This window comes from Silurus aristotelis (assembly GCF_946808225.1).
Source record: "Silurus aristotelis genome assembly, chromosome: 12".
In the NCBI taxonomy this organism is placed as follows: domain Eukaryota; kingdom Metazoa; phylum Chordata; class Actinopteri; order Siluriformes; family Siluridae; genus Silurus; species Silurus aristotelis.
In genome coordinates this window covers 29169236-29185489 of record NC_139585.1, presented here as the reverse complement: position 1 = coordinate 29185489, position 16254 = coordinate 29169236, and the positions used below count along the sequence as shown (strand labels likewise).

The 16254-nt window shown below is 39.6% G+C and overlaps 2 protein-coding genes across 2 annotated transcripts; both read right to left on the bottom strand.

The window, feature by feature from the left end:
* Positions 1-1779: 1779 nt before the first annotated feature.
* On the bottom strand, positions 1780-5417 carry LOC310734761 (putative C-type lectin domain family 20 member A). Its single transcript, XM_083557183.1, has 5 exons — positions 5330-5417; positions 3813-4190; positions 2518-2850; positions 2341-2432; positions 1780-2240 (listed from the first exon to the last, which is right to left on the bottom strand). The coding sequence occupies exons 1-5, from the start codon at positions 5364-5366 to the stop codon at positions 2139-2141; spliced, it is 942 nt and encodes a 313-aa protein (XP_083413309.1). The 5' UTR covers positions 5367-5417; the 3' UTR covers positions 1780-2138.
* Positions 5418-10046: 4629 nt separating this feature from the next.
* Positions 10047-13672, bottom strand: LOC310734759 (putative C-type lectin domain family 20 member A). The gene is made up of 5 exons (XM_083557181.1): positions 13620-13672; positions 12062-12439; positions 10783-11115; positions 10606-10697; positions 10047-10508 (listed from the first exon to the last, which is right to left on the bottom strand). Exons 1-5 carry the CDS (start codon positions 13654-13656, stop codon positions 10386-10388), a joined length of 963 nt encoding a protein of 320 aa, XP_083413307.1. The 5' UTR covers positions 13657-13672; the 3' UTR covers positions 10047-10385.
* Between the last annotated feature and the right edge of the window lie 2582 nt (positions 13673-16254).

Below are 16254 nucleotides of genomic sequence, written 5' to 3'. Positions count from 1 at the left end.
AATTGGCAAGTGGTGTCAGGCATGGCCAGGATGGGAGCAGACGTGAAGAGGTTGTTGAGTTCGGAGAAAGCCTGTTTCATCTCAGAGTCCCACAGGAAGGGCCAGTGGGTGGAAGTTGTATGCTGTCGCCATGGCTTGCTCATCAGGGATACATGCACACCATTCACCTTGACTGCTGATTTCTGTAAAGCTGCTTTGAGACAATGTCTGTTGTGAAAATCGCTATACAAATAAACTTGACTTGACTTGACTTGACTTGACTTGTCGTCCCCTCACATTCACACATTTACTCAGGTTTGTTGACGGTGGTGTGGTGGGTCGTCTCTTATACATAGAGATCGATCATGTCTGTATTACCTTCTGGTTCTCCCTTTTAGTTATGCTGCCATAGCGAGTCTTGCCGGAGTCCAAACTGCACAGTGACATTAACTTTTATACAACAATAAGGACACTTAATAATCCATATCCTTCTCTTCCTGTCACCCTCTTCTCTCTCTCTCTCTCTCTCTCTCTCTGTCGAGTTTAACTTGCTCCTGAGGCTCCAGTGACCACTGTTCCTGCCCCTCTCCCCTCCGTGGATCTTCCCACTTCGTCCAGGCCTGCCTCTGAATAGTGTTCTCTTCAACTGGAGGCCAGTCATCAACGCCTTGGGTGGTTCCATGAAATTCCAGAGTAAGAACGGGCGCTTTGAGAATGGATTGGACTGTAGTTAATGTCAACAGTCTCCTACACTAACTCAGGAATACAGTTCGCTTCTGATCATCAATACTGTACCCCGCAACATTGTATATCTGCTTCAAATGGACATTCGGTGCAACCCAGATGAGGATGGGTTCCCTCTTGAGTCTGGTTCCTCTCAAGGTTTCTTCATTATGCCATTTCAGGGAGTTTTTCCTTCTTGCTACAGTTGCCACCGGCTTGCTCAGCAGGGACAAACCTACTTACAAAGACAATGTTCATTGTTAAAAGCGCTATACAAATAAAAATGAATTAAATTGAATTGAATTGAGTAAACCGGCAAAGGTGGGGCATCGATGGAGCTGTAAAATTCTATAAAAATGATCAAATCACAGGAACCTTTGGCTATGAGGTGGTCTTGTTTGGAGTATCTATGACAGCATTGCATTGGCTCCCAGAATGATGAGGACAGCTCCTGGAGCTGTTGCCCATGGGAAGCCGAGACCGGAGCCAAAGTGTTTAGGTCGGATTTCCATGTCCAAGGAAGAATCACACAGAATGGATCAATGCTCTTCTTCAGTTTATTGCAGCCAACAGACAAGTGTATATATACACGTTGGAAAGAAAGCATGACCTAAAGCTGTTTCCTGTTTAGATAAGAAGATATACTAGCCAGAGATGTGTGAGCCCAGATAAAGACTCCCTGTATACCTTGCGTACTAACATCATAAATATTCTATAGACACTGAACAGACAAAGGAATGTTTGTGAACCAGTGTGAGAACCATCTTAACACTAACAGCTGACCAGCTCAACCCAACTTTGAAGATTTATTCAACGACACTGTTTTGTATTGTGATTATTAACTTTATTTTCATTTTCCATATATACCATTGTGACGATACATCCATTATATTACACAAGCATATCACTAAACATGCAACTACTAATATACTCTAGGAATGAACAACTCTTTAAAAGTCTTCTAATTGAATGTTTCACATATTGAAATGTCTGTTTCCTCTTAAAGCTCAGGCACTGTTAAATTTGTCTAATAAAAAAAATTGCATGTACATTTTATCTTAGTACAATTTATCACCCCTGAACCCATACCCTCATATAAAATAGTGCTATTTATTGTTAAAATTGTTAATACAATTATATTCATATTGAATCGGATCTAATCAAATCTACTGTTTTAATTAAAAAAGAAGTACCAGAATCACCTGCCCTGCACTACTCTTACTGTTACTCACTCCTACACAATGTATTACATCGGCTGCTTACTTCTACCTCAACATAACTACTGATGTCCTGCATAATGTTTCCATGTTGAAAATCATTCAACCTCAATTAATTGATTTGAATTGAATTGTTTGCTTGTCCTGGTGTCTAAGCGTTTGCCATCCCTTCCTAAACTTTGCTGACATTTACCAACTCTTATTTCCAAAAAAAACGGATTAGTTCCTTTTTTCTTTGTGAAACACCAGACCATCCGGTTGAACCCTCCATTTTACGTTGGTGCTCTCAGCCATCCCATGATCCATCAGCTTCTGTCTGATCTAAACATAATAATAATTAAAAAAAAAAAGAGAACTGTAAATATAACAGTTGGATTCTGCTTACATATAGATGGCTTTTTGAAGTATAAATGAAACCAGCCTTCTCCAAAATGGCCGTCTGTACTGCAGGATCGTTCAGATTCTGACTGGACGTGAGCTTCAGTTTGAGAATTTGTTCCATTCCTGTAATTGCTGAACGCAGAAATACGTATAAATGCTCACACACTTAAAACTTTAACGAAGTTTAAATCTGAAATCGGATACAGAATTGACTTACTTGAATAGCAGACAGAAGGTAGGATATTTGAACATTTTCCACTAGCAGCTTGAGAATTATTTAAATAACCACAGTTTTCACTAATGCCAGGAGCAGGTTTTCCAGACATCCATGGAAATGTTGAGAATTTTGTCCCGTCTAGCCATATCCATCCATCTCTGTACAGACCAATCCAAACGAACTGAGTGGTGCTCTTTGCCTGTATAGTTGACAGTTCACTTTGGTTTCGAGCACTAGCCAGGTCTGTGTGATGCAGTCTGCAGTAACTCTGAGCACCGTACCATGATGCCGTGGAGTTAATGAGAATGTAGCTGTCAGATCCACTGTAACTGTCTGCAAGCAAACACATGATGTAACACTTTCTGTTAGGAAAATTCCAGTAAACGTAAAAAGTAGAAAAGTAAACAGGTTATATTCTTCATATTACATGGTCAAATCAAAATTTAAGCGGGAACATGAAATAGAATTAGGTTTAAAAATGTGGGATCAAATGGAAAAAAAATTAGTGATAAAGACACATGGGAAGAGGCTACTTTTTAGTTTAACTATACACTGGTCCCCCGGAATTTACAGACCCCCTGCGAGTTCTGAAAAGCCGCAAATTTTGGACGCCCCTCTCTGCAGCCCCTATGGTACCTTTGTGAATTCATCCAGACATTATGCCACTTTATAAACGTAATAGTGTACAGTATTTGACAAAACACATCGTTTTAAATGTTATTCCTAAAGTTCTTGAACATTCGGTCCCCCCGCGGATTCCCGCAAATTTGAAGATAATCCGCAACTTGCTGTTAGTTTCTAAATGAGGACCCAAGAATTGTCCAAGCCGCAAATTATCGGGGGCTGACTGTACACACACACATATATATATATATATATATATATATATATATATATATATATATATATATATATATATATATATATATATATATGTGTGTGTGTGCAGTACTCGAATTTAGGGGGGCTGGGGGGCTCTGGGACCCCTAATAAGGCATTAGGAACCCCCCATGACAAGTAAAAATTAGACTTGGGGGGTCACCAAGATTATTTTAGTAAAAAAAATATATATATGCACTGTATATGTGTGTCTTTTAATGTATACTGTATTGAATAATTTTCGTCTCTATACAGTAAAGCAACAGCAAAACTGTGGCGTTTACAGATGAATTTATTTTAGCATTTCCTTGACAGTATCTACCGCTCTGACATTTTGGATTATATGTCAAGCCAGTTAGCTGAGTGATAAACAGTTACAGTACAAACACACAAAATAGAAACATTTTCTTCCTCACCATCAAAACACACAAAGCGTAGTGAAAGGGCACATGTTGCATCCAACCAGCCATAATTATCAATTCCAACACAAAATTCGTTTCTGTTCTCGTTGTTCGGTTGAGCCCATACTGCAGCCCACAATTTTAAACTTCCAACTGTCTCATTTCCAAGAGACCAGCGCCAGTTGTTGACGTCACTGTACAATCCGATCCAAGCGCTGGAGGTGAAGTTTTGCTTCTGCATATCGCTCTGAAATCTGATCAAGTTTTCGGCGCTTTCGATGACCGCCAGGTTTTCATGATTGGCTCGGCAGTAGACCTGAGAGTCGTTCCACGTTTCCGGCTGCTGAATCAAATAGTACTTGCGAGGGTCCGACAGGACGAAGTGGATCAGACCTGTGACATTTCGCCGAGTAGCAAAGTTTAAGAAGCAGGATGATGAAGAAAAATCGAAGTAGATGCATTTGTAAAACAAAAAACACAATGTGGACAATTGTGGGTCAGGTGGCAACAAACGTTTGCAAATTAATGCAATAAAACGAGACATAATTGCATTATTTATAAAATAAATAAATGAAAAAAACTGATTTTTATATTTTGTGCTTGGACTAAATTCAGGTCAGACTTTTTAGCTTGTGTAATGTGTTGATCTAAATAACATACTGACAATGAACAGAAAGTTGATATTTTAGTGCTTAATACATTAATAAGTAGCTAATCAACTGAGTGTTAATCAGGCCAATGCAGTAAAGAAGTCAAGTCAAGTTTATTTCTATTGCGCTTTTCACAACAGACATTGTCTCAAAGCAGCTTTACAGAATTTTAAGAGTTAAGGTGAGTAGTGTGTGTTTATCCGTGATGAGCACCATGGCGACTGTGGCAAGATAAAAATCTCCCTTAGATGTTATGAAGAAGAAACCTTGAGAGGAACCAGACTCAAAAGGGGAACCCATCCCCATTTGGGTGACATCAAGAGTATTATTATAGTCTTTAAACACTACAGAACACTGGAGAGTGAGAACTAACATGAGCACTGGAGTGTGTGATTATAAGTAATGTTCTTTCTACAGTCTTATACAGTCATTTGAGCAACTCATAAAATCGCTCAACATTTGCGATCATCACAGATCCAACACCAGCTTCTCCATGCCAGAGCCTTTAAACACTCAAAGAGGTCCAATGTCAAAACTCCACACATGAAGTGGGATCCAGCTGGCACTGAGTGGTTTCTCTGGGTGGTACAGGAAGTTTGCGAGTTTAGCATCTATTTCTTTAAAGGTCCATAATCTTCATGAGGTGGGACGTGAGTTAAGAAGGTTAAGATATTGTATCAATATCAATATTACTAACTAGGAATTTATTAATGCTATAAATAGGTATCATACAAAGAAAGTTTCATGTGTGTGCAGCCCTTCAACAACGATCCTGAATATCTTTTTTTTCCATTTTCAAAATAATAATCAAAAAAATTTTTCCTAGGATTTCACTGTTAACATTCTTTTTGTCTGAAAAAAATGAAAATAATGTTTTCTCACCTGTATATATCAGGATTATGACAAGATGCTGCTCCATCGCAGATGTCCGGTGAAAAAAATAAGATTTACGATGAAGAACCCTCAGCAGTCCTGCTACAAAGAGTGATATTTCACTATCATACAGCAGACAAATACATTTGTGTTTACGCCTACAAAATGTTTCCTCCCATACCGTATCTGACGACGTGTGTGTAACGTGTAATGACCTTCACAAAACTGTCCTCATTTCCTTTTAAAGCATGCTAAAGGTATTATTTAAGATGGATTTACATTGGATTTGATTTGCAAACTGGATGAAAATAAGATTCTGGATATAAGGGACTTGTTTTCATAAGTAGCTTCATCCTTCAAAAGTTTATATCAGTTCATATTGGTTGATTCTGGTTACATTAAAAGCTAAAAGGAACTGAAATTAAACAATCCAGCGCTTGACAGATCAACAGACGAATCGTATCGGGGAGGTTTTCAGCTTATTGTTATGGTACAATTATATTGTGAGAAGTAATACATACAGTAACGTGTGTAATATTCAATATTCTCTTAGAAGTAATGGCTGGATTACCATCTAAAACGTACCTGTCAATGTTTGTGTACCAAATATAGGGGTGTTGGGTTGTAACACATTAATACATACAGTGGGGCAAAAAAGTATTTAGTCAGCCACTAATTGTGCAAGTTCTCCCACTTAAAAAGATAAGAGAGGCCTGTAATTTTCATCATAGGTACACTTCAACTATGAGAGACAAAATGAGATAAGAAAATCCCGAAAACCACATTGTCTGATTTTTAACAAATTTATTTGCAATTATGGTGGACAATAAGTATTTGGTCAATAACAAACGTTCATCTGAATACTTTGGTATATTCCCTTTGTTGGCAATTACAGAGATCAAACATTTTCTGTAAGTCTCTACATAGTTTTTACACACTGTTGCTGGTAGTTTGGTTTATTCCTCCATGCAGATCTCTTCTAGAGCAGTGATGTTTTGGGGCTGTCACTGGGCAACATGGATTTTCAACTCCCTCTAAAGATTTTCTATGGGGTTAAGATCTGGAGACTGGCTAGGCCACTCCAGGACCTTGAAATGCTTCTTAAAACCTCTATAAAAGTTTTAGCAGTTTGCTGGTCGTTAGCAGTGATCACAGACAAGCAATTATTGCTGCTCATTAATCTGGGGAGGGTTATAAGGTCATCTCCAAAGTGAGGAAGATTATTCAAAACAGCTGCCGAAAGTAGATGTCTGGCCATAATGCATGGTCCCATGTTTCGCAAAAAAAAAAAAAAGAAAAATCCACAGGACCTGGACACCTTGCAGTAATTCAGTCGACCAAAACTCCTCTGTATACCAAAGCATTCTAAAGAGAAATGTGCAGACACAATATTTCATGGAAGTTTGTGTAGGCAAAACGCATGATGGAGCCAGAGATTCAATTCAATTCATTTTTATTTGTATAGCGCTTTTAACAATGAACATTGTCTCAAAGCAGCTTTACACAGATAATGCGGTGATTAAAAATGAATATGTTCTTTATGAGTAATTTTGTCCCTGATGAGCAAGCCGGTGGCAACTGGCGACTGTGGCAAGGAAAAACTCCCCGAGATGGCATAAGGAAGAAACCTTGAGAGGAACCAGACTCAAGAGGGAACCCATCCTCATCTGGGTTACACCGAATGTCCATTTGTGGCGGGTATACAATGTTGCAGGGTGCAGTGATGATGATCAAAAGCGAAGTGTATTTTTGAGTCAGTGTAGGAGACTGTTGACATCAACTAAAGTCCAATCCAGGCAAGCCTGGATGAAGTGGGAAGATCCACGGGGGGGAGAGGGGCAGGAACAGTGGTCACTGGAGCCTCAGGAGCATGTTTAACTTGACCGAGAGAGAGAGAGAGAGAGAGAGAGAGAGAGAGAGAGAGAGAAGAGGGTGACAGGAAGAGAAGGATATGGATTATTAAGTGTACCTATTGTTGCATGAGAGTTAAAGTCACTGTGCAGTTTGGACTCCGGCAAGACTCGCTATAGCAGCATAACTAAAAGGGAGAACCAGAAGGCAACACAGACATGAGGGATGTCTGGGATAAGAGACGGCCCACCACACCACCATCAACAAACCTGAGTGAACACGTGAATGTGAGGGGACGACAGCGTACAAATATCCCAGTTCACCAAACGCTCTATATCAATGTTCCCTCCAGATCTGAGCCTTTACCTGAGAAAAAATCTACTGATTAAAGGCTTGACTGAATAAATATGTTTTCAACCTCGACTTGAACACTGAGACTGTGTCTGAGTCCCGAACACTGGTTGGAAGGCTGTTCCATAACTGCGGGGCTTTATAAGAGAAAGATCTGCCCCCTGCTGTAATCTTCATTATTGGAGGAACCAACAGATAGCCTGCACCTTTTGATCTAAGTAGGCGTGGAGGATCATACTGGTACAGAAGTTCACTCAGATACGGTGGTGCGAAACCATTAAGTGCTTTATATGTCAGTAGTAGAATTTTATAATCAATGCGAGATTTGTGGTCTCCTTCACTGACAGTAGTTTGGGAAAGGGAATGAAATGTGGAGTAGCCCTGCTGGATAGGCTCTTGTGTTGAGCACAGGTGGGGCAGGTGGGGACAAAGTCACGGACATCTTTCCGAATGGAGGCCACCAGAAATGCTGCTAAATCAAGGCTAGTGTATGAGAAGAGCCAGGATAATGCCTGGGAGTGCAGCTGATCAGGCACAAATAGTTTCTGCCAAGGACAACCTTAGAGGATGGGCTGACACAAAGTGGCATGCTGGGCCTTTCTTTTGATGTTCGACCAAAGAAGTCAGGTGGTTATGGATGGTGTGAAAATGCGCTCGGTGGGGGTACCTCTAGGCCGGGCGAGTCAACTCTCACTGTGAATTGGCAAGTGGTGTCAGGCATGGCCAGGATGGGAGCAGACGTGAAGAGGTTTTTGAGCTTGGAGAAAGCCTGTTTCATCTCAGAGTCCCACAGGAAGGGCCAGTGGGTGGAAGTTGTATGCTGTCGCCATGGCTTGCTCATCAGGGATACATGCACACCATTCACCTTGACTGCTGATTTCTGTAAAGCTGCTTTGAGACAATGTCTGTTGTGAAAATCGCTATACAAATAAACTTGACTTGACTTGACTTGACTTGACTTGACTTGACTTGACTTGTCGTCCCCTCACATTCACACATTTACTCAGGTTTGTTGACGGTGGTGTGGTGGGTCGTCTCTTATACCAGAGATCGATCATGTCTGTATTACCTTCTGGTTCTCCCTTTTAGTTATGCTGCCATAGCGAGTCTTGCCGGAGTCCAAAATGCACAGTGACATTAACTTTCATACAACAATAAGGACACTTAATAATCCATATCCTTCTCTTCCTGTCACCCTCTTCTCTCTCTCTCTCTCTCTCTCTCTCTCTCTCTCTCTCTCTCTCTGTCGAGTTAAACTTGCTCCTGAGGCTCCAGTTAAACTTGCTCCTGAGACCACTGTTCCTGCCCCTCTCCCCTCCGTGGATCTTCCCACTTCGTCCAGGCCTGCCTCTGAATAGTGTTCTCTTCAACTGGAGGCCAGTCATCAACGCCTTGGGTGGTTCCATGAAATTCCAGAGTAAGAACGGGCGCTTTGAGAATGGATTGGACTGTAGTTAATGTCAACAGTCTCCTACACTAACTCAGGAATACAGTTCGCTTCTGATCATCAATACTGTACCCCGCAACATTGTATATCTGCTTCAAATGGACATTCGGTGCAACCCAGATGAGGATGGGTTCCCTCTTGAGTCTGGTTCCTCTCAAGGTTTCTTCATTATGCCATTTCAGGGAGTTTTTCCTTCTTGCTACAGTTGCCACCGGCTTGCTCAGCAGGGACAAACCTACTTACAAAGACAATGTTCATTGTTAAAAGCGCTATACAAATAAAAATGAATTAAATTGAATTGAATTGAGTAAACCGGCAAAGGTGGGGCAGCGATGGAGCTGTAAAATTCTATAAAAATGATCAAATCACAGGAACCTTTGGCTATGAGGTGGTCTTGGTTGGAGTATCTATGACAGCATTGCATTGGCTCCCAGATCGATGAGGACAGCTCCTGGAGCTGTTGCCCATGGGAAGCCGAGACCGGAGCCAAAGTGTTTAGGTCGGATTTCCATGTCCAAGGAAGAATCACACAGAATGGATCAATGCTCTTCTTCAGTTTATTGCAGCCAACAGACAAGTGTATATATACACGTTGGAAAGAAAGCATGACCTAAAGCTGTTTCCTGTTTAGATAAGAAGATATACTAGCCAGAGATGTGTGAGCCCAGATAAAGACTCCCTGTATACCTTGCGTACTAACATCATAAATATTCTATAGACACTGAACAGACAAAGGAATGTTTGTGAACCAGTGTGAGAACCATCTTAACACTAACAGCTGACCAGCTCAACCCAACTTTGAAGATTTATTCAACGACACTGTTTTGTATTGTGATTATTAACTTTATTTTCATTTTCCATATATACCATTGTGACGATACATCCATTATATTACACAAGCATATCACTAAACATGCAACTACTAATATACTCTAGGAATGAACAACTCTTTAAAAGTCTTCTAATTGAATGTTTCACATATTGAAATGTCTGTTTCCTCTTAAAGCTTAGGCACTGTTAAATTTGTCTAATAAAAAAAATTGCATGTACATTTTATCTTAGTACAATTTATCACCCCTGAACCCATACCCTCATATAAAATAGTGCTATTTATTGTTAAAATTGTTAATACAATTATATTCATATTGAATCGGATCTAATCAAATCTACTGTTTTAATTAAAAAAGAAGTACCAGAATCACCTGCCCTGCACTACTCTTACTCTTACTCACTCCTACACAATGTATTACATCGGCTGCTTACTTCTACCTCAACATAACTACTGATGTCCTGCATAATGTTTCCATGTGGAAAATCATTTAACCTCAATTAATTGATTTGAATTGAATTGTTTACTTGTCCTGGTGTCTAAGCGTTTGCCATCCCTTCCTAAACTTTGCTGACGTTTACCATCTCTTATTTCCAAAAAAACAGGATTAGTTCCTTTTTTTTTTTGTGAAACACCAGACCATCCAGTTGAACCCTCCATTTTACGTTGGTGCTCTCAGCCATCCCATGATCCATCAGCTTCTGTCTGATCTAAACATATTAATAATTAAAAAAAAGAGAACTGTAAATATAACAGTTGGATTCTGCTTACATATGGATGGCTTTTTGAAGTATAAATGAAACCAGCCTTCTCCAAAATGGCCGTCTGTACTGCAGGATCGTTCAGATTCTGACTGGACGTGAGCTTCAGTTTGAGAATTTGTTCCATTCCTGTACTTGCTGAACGCAGAAATACGTATAAATGCTCACACACTTAAAACTTTAACGAAGTTTAAATCTGAAATCGGATACAGTATTTTCTTACTTGAATAGCAGACAGAAGGTAAGATATTTGAACATTGTTCACTAGCAGCTTGAAAATTATTTAAATAACCACAGTTTTCACTAAAGCCAGGAGCAGGTTTTTCAGGCATCCATGGAAATGTGGAGAATTTTGTCCCGTCTAGCCATATCCATCCATCTCTGTACAGGCCAATCCAAACAAACTGAGTGGTGCTCTTTGCCTGTATAGTTGACAGTTCACTTTGGTTTCGAGCACTGGCCAGGTCTGTGTGATGCAGTCTGCAGTAACTCTGAGCACCGTACCATGACGCCGGGGAGTTAATGAGAATGTAGCTGTCAGATCCACTGTAACTGTCTGCAAGCAAACACATGATGTAACATTTTCTGTCAGGAAAATTCCAGTAAAGGGAACAAAGTAGAAAAGTAAACAGGTTGCAGGTTACATTCTTTATGCAGTCCTCAAATAATTCATGTGGGAACATGAAAGAGAATTAGGTTTAACAAAACAGTGAAAATCTGTCTACAATCAGCATTAGTTATAAAGACACATGGAAAGAGGCGACTCCTTAGTTTAACTATACACTGGTCCCCCGGAACTCACAGGGTTACGCTCTACAACCCCCCGCGAGTTCTGAAAATCCGCCAATTTTGAACGTCCCTCCGCAGCCCCAATGGTACCTTTGTGAATTCATCCAGACATTATGTCACTTTATAAACGTACATCGTTTTATATACATACCTCGTTTTAAATGTTATTCCTAACGTTCCTGAACATTCGGTCCCCCTGCGGATTCCAACGAATTTGAAGATAATCCGTTAGTTTCCTAATGAGGACCCGAGAATTGTTCGAGCCGCAAATGATCGGGGGTTGACTGTACATATATATATATATATATATATATGTGCCGTGCTCAAATTCAGGGGTGCTGGGGGGGATATGGGACCCCCCATAAGGCATTAGGAAAAAATAGGAGAAGTAAAAAATAGAATTACGGGGGTCCCCAAGATTATTTTAGTAAAAAATATATGAATTACATAACAACTGGGGACAAGTCATAAGGCTTAACTCGATTCGAGCTCTGTATATGTGTGTCTTCTAATGTATACTGTATTAAATAATTTTCACTCTATACAGTAAAACAACAGCAAAACTGTGGAGTTAACAGATGCTTTAAATTTATTTGAGCATTTCCTTGACAGTATCTACCGCTCTGGCATTTTGGATTATATGTCAAGCCAGTTAGTCGAATGATAAACAGTTACAGTACAAACACACAAAATAGAAACATTTTCTTCCTCACCATCAAAACACACAAAGCCTAGTAAAAGGGCACATGTTGCATCCAACCAGCCATAATTATCAATTCCAACACAAAATTCGTTTCTTTCCTCGTTCTTTGGTTGAGCCCATTCTGCAGCCCACAATTTTAAACTTCCAACTGTCTCATTTACAAGAGACCAGCGCCAGTTGTTGACGTCACTGTACAATCCGATCCAAGCGCTGGAGGTGAAGTTTTGCTTCTGCATATCGCTCTGAAATCTGATCAAGTTCTCGACGCTTTCGATGACCGCCAGGTCTTCATAATTGGCTCGGCAGTAGACCTGAGAGTCGTTCCACGTTTCCGGCTGCTGAATCAAATAGTACTTGCGAGGGTCCGACAGGACGAAGTGGATCAGACCTGTGACATGTCGCCAAGTAGCAAAGTTTAAGAAGCAGGATAATGAAGAAAAATCGAAGTAGATGCATTTGTAAAACAAAAAACACAATACGGAAAAAAAACGTGGGTCAGGTGGCAACAAATGTTTGCAAATTAATGCAATAAAACGAGACATTAATTGCTCATTAAAATAAAAAAATAAAAAAAACTGTTAGTAACAAAATCACAGAGTTGAGGATTTTTATATTCTGTGCTTGGACTAAATTCAGGCCCGACTTTTTAGCTTGTGTAATGTGTTGATCTAAATAACATACTGACAATGAACAGAAAGTTAATATTTTAGTGTTTAATACATTAATAAGTAGCTAATCAACTGAGTGTTAATCAGGCCAAAGCAGTAAAGAAGTCAAGTCAAGTCAAGTTTATTTGTATAGCGCTTTTCACAACAGACATTGTCTCAAAGCAGCTTTACAGAATTGAACAGTGAAGGTGAACGATGTGTATTTATCCCTGATGAGCAGCCGTGGCGACTGTGGCAAGGAAAAACTCCCTTAGATGTTATGAGGAAGAATCCTTGAGAGCAACCAGACTCAAAGGGGAACCCATCCTCATTTGGGTGATATCAAGAGTGTGATTAACACTACAGAACACTGGAGAGTGAGAACTAACATGAGCACTGGAGTATAAGATTATGAGTGATGATCTTTCTACAGTCTGATACAGTCATTATGGTTATAAAACTAGGAGCTACTGAGCAACTCATAAAATAGATCAACATTTGTGATCATCACAGAACCAACACAGGCTTCTCCATGCCAGAGCCTTTAAACACTCCAGGAGGTCCAATCCTGGAGTCAAAACTCCACACATGAAGTGGGATCCAGCTGGCACTGAGTGGTTTCTTTGGGTGGTACTGGAAGTTTGCGAGTTCAGCATCTACTTCTTTAAAGGTCGAAAATCTTCATGAGGTGGGACGTGAGTTAAGAAGGTTAAGATATTGTATCAATATAAATATTACTAACTAGGAATTTATTAATGCTATAAATATGTATCATACAGAGAAAGTTTCATGTATGTGCAGCCCTTCAACAACGATCCTGAATATCTCTTTTTTTCCATTTTTAAAATAATAATCATTTTTCCCAGGATTTCACTATTAACATTCTTTTCGTCTGAAAAAATAAAAATAATGTTTTCTCACCTGTATATATCAGGATTATCACAAGGTGCCTCTCCATCGCAGATGTCCGGTGAAAGAACCCTCAGTAGTCCTGCTACAAAGAGTGATATTTCACTATCATACAGCAGACAAATACATTTGTGTTTATGCCTACAAATCGTTTCCTCCCATACCATATCTGACGACATGTGTGTAACGTGTAATGACCTTCACAAAACTGTCCTCAATGCCCTTTAAAGCACGCTAAAGGTATTATTTCAGACGGATTTACATGGGATTTGTTTTGCAAACTGGAGGAAAATAAGAGTTTGGTTACAAGGGACTTGTTTTCAGCGGGAGCTTCATCCTTCAGAAGTTTATATCAGTTCATATTGGTTGACAGATGAACAGAAGAATCGTATCGGGGAGGTTTTCCGCTCATTGTTATGGTACAATTATATTGTGAGAAGTAATACATACAGTAACGTGTGTAATATTCAATATTCTCCTAGAGGTAATGACTGGACTACAGTTTAACACGTACCTGTCAACGTTTGTGTACCAAATCTAGGGGGTGTCGGGTTGTAACACATTAGTATATACATAATAAATTATTATTTCATCAACAGAAACACTGTAGAACACGCATCAACTGACCTCACATTGTAACATTGTACATAATATTAACATTGTGTGTTTACAGAACATGTTGCATTAATAAAGCGAAATCCTGAGGATGGAGCCCCCAGGAAGGAGGAAAAGAGGAAGACCAAGGCGGAAGACATGCAGGTAGTTGGGTTGAAAGAGGCAGATGTAGAGGACGGGGGGTACGGACACGAATGATACGCTGTGGCGACCCCTAATGGGAGAAGCCGAAAGAAAAGAAGAAGAAGAGCACACTGGAGCACCTCTAGACACTTCTTCTTCCATTTCTACTACTGATGATGGATCTATAATGAATGAATATCAGGTGTCCCCCTTTTTTTTCCTCCAACACCATCACCTCGGCCTCAATTATTAGGGATAAATTTATAGGGACTCAGTTTTCTGTATTGTTTAAAGACTATAATCACAGTCTTGATGTCACCCAAATGAGGATGGGTTCCCCTTTTGAGTCTGGTTCCTCTCAAGGTTTCTTCCTCATAACATCTAAGAGAGTTTTTCCTTGCCACAGTCGCCACGGCTGCTCATCAGGGATAAACACACACCGTTCACCTTCACTGTTAAAATTCTGTAAAGCTGCATTGAGACAATGTCTGTTGTGAAGAAATAATAGAATTCTGAATTCTTTTTCTAAAGCTGTTTCTTTGACATGTTCTACAAGTAAACTCAGTCTTAGTACAAAACTTCAAGTCTTTCTACAAATGATAAAAGTTCAATGAAAGTTAAATGGTAGCACGAAACTATTTCGATGTACAAAACAAACTCAGTTCCGCAACGACCTTCCTTTTATATTCTACAGAAGCAGAACTTGGACAAGTAAGAAAATCAGATGAAAATCTTTGAAGCACCGTCAAGCGTCTGCCACAGTTCTTCTGGGGACATTTGCCTCAGGTTTTTTTGCAAGTAAAACCTGACAGGCTAAAGGATTATCTATTACGTACAGTACGGTAGCATGTTATTCTTGCGTCTGACTGTCTTTAAATGTCTTACAAACATCGTCGGCACATCGTCAGGAAATGTAACGTTCGGATATAACAAACATAATATAAAACTTGTTTTGGAAAAAAATCGACATTGGTAACATTCAGAATAGTTTGAATAAATCTGTCAAAGCAAATTTGAATACACCTGTTTTTATGTGATGCGGTCTTTCGACCCATTCAATAAAAAAATAAGTCTTGGGTTACCCACAGTCATAGCTCTTACTATTTGTCTGTCTAAGTAAAAAAAAACTGAGGACTTTTACGCAACATCTCTGCATTGTTTCACAGAAATGGAAAATAAAATCAACATCGGACTGGGCAATTTTTATGGAAAACATTCAAAAATGTCAAGGAACAAGGATCTCTGAGAATCGTTGCATGCCAAACGCTACCTGATGATTGGATGATTGGTTAATCGATGCAAATAATTGGTTCATCAATGCAAATAAAAATATTTGTTGTGGTTTTATATAGAGATTTTGATGGGTGTAATACCCTCAGCCTGAATTTTGAGGACGGGGGGGGGGGTTATGGAGACGGATGATCCGCTGTGGCGCCCCCTAATGGAAGAAGCCAAAAGAAGAAGAACGTCTAATTAATCTCAGCAAGGGAACACTGGCCATAATTAAATAAATAACCATGAAAATATGCAAACACGCCAACTCAAATTTCATAGTGATGACATTATAAGAAAGTTTGATTACAGGGGAAACCCCTTCTAGATTATTACAAACGTCCAGTCTGGGTAAAGTGTCCATTACAACATGCACATTTCACCTTGCAGCTTAAAAGCTGGTATAATCTTGGGTGAAGTTTAACCACATTATATATGCTGCCCAATTGTTTGGGAGGTTTTGATTGGCCACAATCCGTACTGGGACCCTGAATGGCATTTGGAAAAACACCATCAACGCAGAATGGTACATACAGTTTTTAGAGCGATAAATGCTTTCATTCGGATGACGTCTTTTTCAATTCAATTCAATTCAATTCATTTTTATTTGTATAGCGCTTTTAACAATGAACATTGT

Excerpts from the sequence above, each read along its gene's own strand:
- LOC310734759 (XM_083557181.1), bottom strand. The coding sequence starts at position 13,656 with ATGGAGAGGCACCTTGTGATAATCCTGATATATACAG. Across the intron at positions 11,116-12,061 it reads AGGCTTTGTGTGTTTTGATG|ACAGTTACAGTGGATCTGAC; the intron begins GTGAGGAAGAAA and ends GTTTGCTTGCAG. Across the intron at positions 10,509-10,605 it reads AGACGGCCATTTTGGAGAAG|ATCAGACAGAAGCTGATGGA; the intron begins GCTGGTTTCATT and ends TAATATGTTTAG.
- LOC310734761 (XM_083557183.1), bottom strand. The coding sequence starts at position 5,366 with ATGGAGCAGCATCTTGTCATAATCCTGATATATACAG. Across the intron at positions 2,851-3,812 it reads ACGCTTTGTGTGTTTTGATG|ACAGTTACAGTGGATCTGAC; the intron begins GTGAGGAAGAAA and ends GTTTGCTTGCAG. Across the intron at positions 2,433-2,517 it reads ACCTTCTGTCTGCTATTCAA|CAATTACAGGAATGGAACAA; the intron begins GTAAGTCAATTC and ends TTCTGCGTTCAG.